Genomic DNA, 9,348 nt, shown 5'->3' with positions numbered 1-9,348 from the left:
GTTAATAAATACATTATATATATATATATATATATATATATATATATATATATATATATATTAATTATGTGAGAAGTTTTAATATAATGAAATATAGAGTTCTAGTACCATAAAGACTAGGAGTCTTTGTGGGAGAGAGATTCATAATTACATTAGGAGTCTCACTCTTTATATACTCCATGAAGGGTCATAATTTGAAGACAAATTTTTGCACACTAAGCAAACAAAATCCCTCCCTTCTCTTGCATTGAAGCTCTCGGCCACCTTGTGTATGATCAAGGAAAACTTTGGCCAAGTGGTTTCTTCTAACGTCGCGCCGTCGTCGTTGTACCGTCTCCGGACTTTGGAAATTCAAAGGCCATAGTCTCAGTGCAAAAGTGCTTGTGATTTCTAGTGCAATCCAAGTAAGGGAAATAGACAAATAGTTTCTGATTGTGGACTTGATTATACGATCAAAACCAGAGACACGTTCCTAAGGAAATACAAGAAGGACTATCTCCGCCTAAAAATAGGAATAATTTGGAGTCCAACGTTTTACACGCGCATGTATAAATTCTAAACACCCTATGAATGATTTCAAACACACGACGCCCAAGCACCGTCTTGAAAATCGAGATGTAAAAATTTTAAACTTCCGTTGCGTCTTGGGTACGAGAATTCGATGTCATAACAATAGTTGCTCAAGGTATCTATCTTTTCACGCTCTTGTGTAGGCTTAAGCTTTGGACATGACTGACCTGAGTATCCATAAACAAGAAATGAGTAAATTAGTGACGATACAAATTTATTTATAAAAAGTGAATATACAAATGAGGATGTTTGAACTCAAAATCATGATTCTAATAAAATATAAATTTTACATTCGTCGTAACAGAAACAATTTTCTGGAACGTGCAATATATTGTTAGAATAATAGTTGAAAAACGAAAGCCATTCCATTTATGGTCATGAAACCCTTGTGTGATGAGTACGTGTCCCCAAAAATTAAAAATCATGTGAATTCGAATTCACGGAGAAATTTTCATATCAATTCGCCTTTTTAATAAACATATACTATGATTTTTTTAAAATAAATATTTAAATGGACGATTTTTTTAAAAAAGAAAAGAAATTTAATCTAGGAACAAAAGAGCATGCTTTACAAATTTTTGCTTTTTACTATTATAGACAAATATTCGATAAAGACCAACTTTATAATGGAATTTTGAAACTATGAATTCTTGTCCAAAGTTGGCCATGATGAGGAGAATTGGGCACATGACATATGACTTTGCACAAATTTCAAATTTAGAATAATAAACTTCTTTTTTTTTTGTAATTAGTATTGTCTTATTTATTTTTTTAAAAAAATTATGTGTTTAAATTGATTTATTCAGATTTAAATATTGTCTGTTTTGGGACTACGTGTTTTTGTGAAAAATAAAAATAAAAAGGGTAAAAACTCTTTAAAAAATGTGTAACTGTGATCAAATATTTAACTTTCCACTATAATAATATTTGATTCAATTAACTCGCATACAATATGATACCGTTTAGTCTGTAGGATAATACATTGATCGATTATTCATCTTTGTTTTATCAAATGTTTGGCTCAAGTTTTATAAATGAGCAATGTAATGCTTCATTATTTTATCTAAGTATATTGATTTATCATTTTTATATCATGAATATTTTATCCTCTTATTCATGAGCTAAATGATATACATTATCAATTAAAATTAACCTATGGAACGACTAACTTTCGGTATTTTTTGTAAAACTTTTTCATAATTTCAAAAATTCTTTTTAATCGCTTCACTTCTTATTCCACATTTCTCTTCACATCCTATTTTTTATCATAACATTTCAATTTCAAAAATTGAAAACCTTTTTCTTGCAAGAAAAAATCGATAACTTTAATTTTATTTTATTTTTTAAAAAAAATATATATTTCTTACTCATTTTTTGCTAAAGACCACAGACATCTCACGTGTCACGACCCACAAATATTAATTATTGTATATATATGGAATGAATAAAAAGTACCATAGACCAAAGTTGGCAAGTTCGTAAATACTATTACCTTTCATTTAAAGACTATCATTTCAAATATTACTCTTCCCATGATTCCCATCTTCCTATGTATTCAAATTTAATGTCAAATTTAAACGTTGCAGATACTCCAAATTTATAATGTGATCTAATCAATAAATCACATATCCGAATAATCTATAAAAATATTAGAGACTACTACCTCTGTCTCAGTTGTATATATGTTGAAAACGAGAGGACTAGAGCATGTCGTGAAAGAAGCACACTCGACGGGCGGGCTATGTTATTGAGGGTAACCCGTGAAACGGCCTCGAATTCGAATGGGAGGGGACATAGCCACGAGGCGCTCAATGGACCTTTTAGTATCCTTTTTACTTTTAAACATACATTGACAATGATTTAACATTAATTAAAACCATAATTTCTGCATTATGTAGACTTTCAAAACCTTAATCATAAAATAATATAATATAAATAAAGCAGGGTCCACAAAAACTTTTAATATAATTAAAGAAAAACATATATAATTTAGGAACTATATTATATTAATTATACAGTAGGTTTCTTGTGAGACATTGTCACGGATATTTATCTGTGAGACAGGTCAATCTTATCGATACTCACAATAAAATGTAATATTTTTAGACTAAAAAATAATATTTTTTCACGGATAACCCAAATAAAAGATCCGTCCCATAAAATATGATCAATGAATTCTTCTCACATAAATTTTTGTCTTAATTAAATTCAAGATTTTTTAAACATTGATGTGAGGGTGAACTGACTTTCAAATCTTCACTTGAATGGTTTTTTTTTAAAATTCTAAAAAGATGTATTTAAAACGGAGTGTCCCATTGCACAGAAGAATCAAGCAAGAGTCCACTGATTCATGAACTTCCTTCCCTTTTCTTTGTTTTTCTCACATTTCTCGCGTTCCTAATTCCCTGTCGAGAGAGGAGAAAAAATCTAAATCATCTGAAAAATACAAAAAAATCCAGTCTGTGAGAGCCCATATCCACCGTAAAACTACAAACTGAATAGCAATCCTCTTTCATTCTTGTAATCTCTCTGCATTTTTTTCAATCCATAATCTGTCTGTTTCGATAGCAATGGCTGTAAGTGCTTAACATTGTCTGTGTTTGTTTTCCGACTTTCTTTTTATCTGTCTTGATTACTGTGGTGGATGTTTCTTGGTTTGTGGGAACTTTTCTTATGTGACCATCTGTGATAAAGTTGGAATCTTTGGATAGTTTAGATCGAAATGTCAGATGGGCACTTGTGTTTGGTTTGAATGGTGTGGTAAATATTCGTGTTTCTTGTGAGAATGATCAGAAAATCTTAATTTTTTTTGTCAAAATTTTTTTCCTGGATTTTGCTTCACTTATGCATAGGCTGCATAGCCATAGTTGTGTGGAAACGAAGGGAGCTTCTTACTCAACCAGCTCGTCCAGATAGATTTGCAAGTGATCTGATACTGTGTTAAGTAATGGTGAGTTGATAGATTTTTTAAATGACAGCAATTTATAAACGAGAATTAATTTTATCACTTTTTAAATTTTCCTTGGAATCAATCAATATACATTCGTGAAATGATCAAGAGTTGGCTCACAAGCTTTCACAAGATCAGGTGAAAATTCGGGACGGGCTCAAATCGAATGACTGATGTTAGCGCACCTCATGGAATTACACTCATATTTACTCATATGTGATCTTATACATGCAATTTTGTGTATGTTAAATGACTTACGTTTGAACCTTTTTCTGTTGCTTTATGTATTTAGTGAATGGATTTGGTCAAAAGATAAGATATTTGGGATGTTTGCATGTACTTTGATTTAGTTTCTTTGGAAAATGTAGGCATCCGTACAGTTTAGGCCACAAAACAGAAATCTTGCGATGGTTATGAGGGAAGTGGATGAAGATCTGGCTATTTTTTTGGGAGTGCGGAACGTTGAAAAGGAGAGGAGTGAACATCTTATTAAGGACTCTGATGAACTTGATGACTCAGCAGGTACTCTGATCTTGGTTTAATCCTAATTTTTGTCAGAATTCGTAGATTTTTTTTTTCTGTGTTTGTCTCATCATTATCAGTTAATCACATTTCTTTTGTGTTGATTACTATGATTTGAGATCAAGTTTTTGTGCTTTGATTTTTGTTCATGTGGTTTAGACTAACTTGTGTGCAGAGCAAAAGTCGGATGGCCCCGTTTTGGAATCAAACGGTTTAGAGCTCGAGATTGTTCAGAGTGCAGCCGATGAAAATTCCCACAATTTGGAGATTGATGAGAATGATTATGATTGGTAAAACTTTTACTTTCTCATCGAATTCCCTCTGGCTTTCGCCTCAGTTCTTGGGATTCTTGTCTTCTTGAATTGTCTTTCATTATCAAATAATGTTTTCAACTTCTCAATTTGCATCTTACATAATGATGTCTTGGCATTTTTTCGAAGATGAATCTGAGATACTTATAAATATATTGTATTGCTCATATTAGCCTTATGGTGTCCTGTTTCTCGTGTCTGATGCTTACACTGAACCTCTCTCAGGCTTTATGCACAACCTGATTCCACTTTACATCCTTCGGATGCGTTGGAAGTAAAAGATTTGGTGTCGAGTTTAACCGAAATTACAAATGGTGGAGGCATGGCACTGAAATCTGAGGCAAGTATTGAATGTGAGCTTTTTTTTAACGTTTCTATATTGCAAACAGTTGGTTTGACATGATTTTAAGATTTTGTATCGATATTTTTCGGGCTTTTATGGTGCTATAACATTTTCTATTTGATGAAGTGGTCTGGACCCAACAGTACTGACTGTGTTACTTCTGCAAATAAAAAGCCTTTATCATCAGGTGATCAAAGAAAGACCACTAGAGCAACAACACCAAATAGAGGAAAATCAACCCTGCCTGCAAAATCGAAGCCCTCTCGTGCTTCCACGCCTGCTTCCAAACGAACACTTCTTTCTTCCAAGCCAACGTCCGCTAATTCGATATCCTCTACTCCTGTAAGAACCACACGCTCTTCAACCCCGGTTGGCAGGCCATCTATGCCAGTCAGTTCAAAGCCTGCATCGAGGTCTACTGCAGCTACATGCAAACCAACCGCTGCATTGACCACTTCTGGTCTATCTGGTTCTGTGAGAAAAATGGGCTCCGCGACCATGAAAAATCTAGGATCGAACCCCTCAGAGATTCTCTCTTTGTCACATGATGACTCTGAAAATCCGAAAATTCTGATGCCTAAAAGGACAGTATCAGCGTCCAGGGGAAGGCCGAATGGACATGCTTCTAATTTGTCTCGTAATGGAAAACGAAGGCAAAACTCATGCTCTCCTGCTAAAATACGCACTCCAATTACTAATACTGCTCACAAAAATGGGAGCATGATACAATCAAGAAGTCGAGGACATAACAAAGGGAACGATGATGTGAATCCTGTATTGATAGGTTCGAAAATGGTTGAAAGAGTAGTAAACATGAGGAAACTAGCTCCGCCCAAACAAGAACACTCATTTCATGATAACTCCAAGAAATCCTCCCATGATAATTCGGGCTTCGGAAGATCACTCTCGAAAAAGTCTCTAGACATGGCTATAAGGCATATGGTATGTTTACATTTAGCATAACAAATTCTCAATGAAATCCTAATCCTTCGAAACTATCCCAAACGGAGTCTGCATAATTCTTTCTATTGGCTCGCTGATGATCGGTTTCCATGGACAGGAAATCAGACGAACCATTCCCGACGACTTGCACACGTTAGCAACTCGTGTTTTATCTTCTGTCTCTGCTAAATATGCTTCAGCTGGTAACACAGAATTGCCTCTAACATCGAGCAGTGACAGTTTCAAGTCCAGCATATATAACAGTTCGCGCTTTGATGGGAGTGAGACAGAGGACAGTGTTTCCATTGATAGTAAACAATCAACCGCCTCAAGCCAGTAAATTCGGGAACTGCTGAAATATATATATATGGTTTATTAAAGAGTGAAATATTGCATTTGGACCTCTATTTTTTGGTGACGATCCTTTGCTGTATCAGAAGACTATTATTATACCATTTGTGAGATCCCGGTTTTCTCGGGCCAAACGCAGCTGAAGTTTTAAAATTTTTATTAGATCTTGACATTCAAGATGTATTTGGACACTCGTATGGTTTTATAATCAAACATTCATATGACGTTAGAGTTTTACACCTTTGGTGATTAAATCACTTGACTCCAACTAATCCGGTATAGGCGGATCTAGCTCTTGATGAATTCCTACGAACTTTCTTCGAGGACTCCTTTCTTCTGATCAGGACCACGACTAGATGATTTGTTCCTCTTATAATTCGCACTAGAAAATTAGAAGAAGTTTTTAAATTGGAGATTGAAAACGAGAGGCGTCTCAAAGTTTTCCTTCAAAAGGAAGTGGCCGAATTTCTCAAGCTTTGGAAGAGAGATTTTTCAAAATTTGTTGAAGGTGGTGGCTAGGGTTTTGTCTTCTCAACACTTATTTATAATTAACTCATGAGCTAATACATATAATTAACATTAAAAGACTTGATTAATTAATTGGGCTCGTTCAACTAGTTTAATTAATTTAATCAAAGTTTATTAAACTTTAATTATTAAGTATGTTGGACTTGTACTCCTACAAGCCCATTAAACATACTTCCCACCAATTTTAATTTAATATTTAATCAAGTTAACTTTTGAGCTTAATTAATTAAATTCATTATAAATTCAACATTTGAATTTATTATTTAAATTATAAATTCAACTCTTTGAATTTATATCACCTTCAAAATTTAATATCTAATAAACTCAACATTTGAGTTTAATAAATTAAATTCTCAAATTTTATAAATTCAACTCCTTGAATTTATTATCTCAAAATTTAATTATCATAAATTTAACTTCTTGAATTTACTACAGAATATAAATTCAAGAAGGAATTTATTCTCTCAACGAGAACAAACGATCCAGTTCTTGGTTGACCCTCAATGGTTCAGGGATACAGCTAGCCCTCACAACTCTTTGTGATTCAGGACATAATCCTTTATTCGGGCTTACCCTAGTTAGCCCCATTCTTTTCATCAACACCTTGATCAAGAATGTCAGAACTCATTTCTGATTGCACCCATCGGATCATGGTAAGAGCGTCTAGTAGCATCAACCCATGATCCCCTATGTATCACTGATAGTGCATGCAAGAACCAATCGATTATGATTAACGTACAGTACGGTCCCTTCATCTCATATATCCCGATTGAATCTGCAACCATTGGTTCATCGAGGGTTGCATATTAATTCGATAACTATGTGATAACTATAATAGTGGCATCGCGTGTACTATTTGAAAACTCCTTCTCTAACGTACATATCATACTCTGGCCAGAGATTTCATGCACTATTATTTCATCAGATCACACAGGATATCCACACCCATACGTGAGCGGTGAATCCCCGACTACAATTCACTGGCTCCTATATGTGTCGCAACTGTATTTTACCTCGCCACATGATGACTTTCCTGGAGCCGGTAAACGAGTCAAAGCACAGCCCTAGCATATAGAGCCTCAGTGTTATCTCGGGTCCTAAGGACTAATGATGTAAAATCATAACCACGGACTTATCCTCTCGATGAATGATAACCACTTGGAAAGTCCGATGGAGGGTTGTTCGGTATAATCATCATATGACTACCCATCTGCATGTATGTACATTTCCATGCCCTTACCAAGAAACACAGTACACAACATCACATATGCTAGTCTCGAGCTCAAGGTACTTTTATCCATGTTTTAGGCAGCTGAATCGACTAGGAAAGAATTTAGAATATGCAGTGTTTACAAATGAGTTTCAACATCGAATTAGGATTCATTTGTATTAAAGCATAATCAAGGACTTTATCTATGCTGATTGCATGAGTATACAGATAAAGTATAATGAAATCATTAAAAAGTTAAATTATATTAAAATAAAGATTGTTTTTGTCACTTGAATCAATAAATTCTCTAGTCAACCGTTGGCTTATAGAGCATCTACTCTAACAATCTCCCACTTGCCTTAGAGCCAACTACCCTTAACTTTAATCTCATTGCTTCGCGATGCTTCTGAAACAATGGTCCTGGCAAGGGCTATGTAAGTGTATCAGCAACATTATCTGCAGAGGGGACTCTTTTGACTGATATGTATCCTCTTCCCACAATCTCCCATATGATGTGGAACTTCCTCATTACATGTTTGGATCGCTGATAAGACATTGGTTCCTTTGCTTGTGCAATGACACCAGTGTTGTCGCAGTACGACGTGACTGGATCAACTCCATTAGGAATAACGCCCAACACTTGGACAAAATTCCTCATCCAAACTGCCTCTTTGGCTGCATCAGATGCAACAATGCATTCAGCTTCAGTGGTGGAATCTGCAACGGTGTCTTGCTTGGAATCTTTCCAAGAGACAGCTGCATCATATAACATGAATACAAAACCAGAGGTCAATTTCGAATCATCTAAGTCACATTGGAAGCTAGAATCAGTGTAGTCTTCCAATTTCAATTCTCCACTCCACAGACCATGAACAAGTTCTTAGTCCTTTACAAGTACTTAAGAATATCTTTCACGGCCTTCCAACGCATTGGACCAAGGTTCGCCTGATATCTGCTTGTAAGACTCAGAGCATAACCAACATCAGGATGTGTCTATATCATAACATACATGATACTACCAATAGCTGACGCATATGGAATACATGTCATCATCTCTATCTCTTCATCAGTTTTGGGACACATAGCTTTAGATAGAGTAACACCATGACACATTGGTAAGTATCATCTCTTGGACTCTTCCATAGAGAATCGCTTCACAATGGTATCGATATAAGTGGCTTGGGTGAGTCCTAGCATCCTTTTTGATCTATATCTATATATTTGTATTCACAATACATAGGATGCTTCACCCATGTATTTCATGGAGAAATTTACTTGCTAACCATACTTTAGTCGATTGCAGTAATCCGACATCATTCCCAATGAGTAGGATGTCATCAACATAAAGTACTAGGAATTTCACTGCACTCCCACTAACTTTCTTGTACATGCACGGTTCCTCAGTATTCTTAACAAAACCAAACTTTTTGATAGTGCTATCAAATCTGAGGTTCCAACTCCTTGATGTCTGCTTGAGATCATGTATTGATCTCTAAAGTTTGCATACTGTATGTTCACTTCCTACTGATGTATATCCCTCAGATTGAGACATATAAATTTCTTCTTTGACGTCTCCATTGAGGAATGCAGTCTTTACATCCATTTGCCATATCTCATAGTC

At 35.0% G+C, this 9,348-nt stretch overlaps 1 protein-coding gene across 6 annotated transcripts; it reads left to right on the top strand.

Annotated features, from left to right (window-relative positions):
- The first annotated feature begins 2,894 nt into the window (after positions 1 to 2,894).
- Positions 2,895 to 6,045, top strand: LOC140818165 (uncharacterized). Of its 6 annotated transcripts, none has more exons than XM_073178050.1 (7): positions 2,896 to 3,146; positions 3,432 to 3,520; positions 3,901 to 4,042; positions 4,218 to 4,332; positions 4,579 to 4,693; positions 4,823 to 5,638; positions 5,757 to 6,045. In XM_073178050.1, the coding sequence occupies exons 2-7, from the start codon at positions 3,518 to 3,520 to the stop codon at positions 5,976 to 5,978; spliced, it is 1,413 nt and encodes a 470-aa protein (XP_073034151.1). In that variant the 5' UTR covers positions 2,896 to 3,146; positions 3,432 to 3,517; the 3' UTR covers positions 5,979 to 6,045. The 6 variants fall into 6 exon arrangements, with proteins under 6 accessions (XP_073034153.1, XP_073034148.1, XP_073034151.1 ...); XM_073178048.1 differs by having other exon boundaries at positions 3,889 to 4,042; XM_073178051.1 differs by having other exon boundaries at positions 3,630 to 4,042.
- Positions 6,046 to 9,348: the final 3,303 nt, after the last annotated feature.

This window comes from Primulina eburnea, chromosome 17 (genome assembly GCF_022965805.1).
Source record: "Primulina eburnea isolate SZY01 chromosome 17, ASM2296580v1, whole genome shotgun sequence".
Classification (NCBI taxonomy): Eukaryota; Viridiplantae; Streptophyta; class Magnoliopsida; order Lamiales; family Gesneriaceae; genus Primulina; species Primulina eburnea.
This window is presented reverse-complemented; position numbering and strand designations above follow the sequence as displayed.

Excerpts from the sequence above, each read along its gene's own strand:
- LOC140818165 (XM_073178047.1), top strand. Across the intron at positions 4,333-4,578 it reads GATGAGAATGATTATGATTG|GCTTTATGCACAACCTGATT; the intron begins GTAAAACTTTTA and ends AACCTCTCTCAG. Across the intron at positions 5,639-5,756 it reads ACATGGCTATAAGGCATATG|GAAATCAGACGAACCATTCC; the intron begins GTATGTTTACAT and ends TTCCATGGACAG.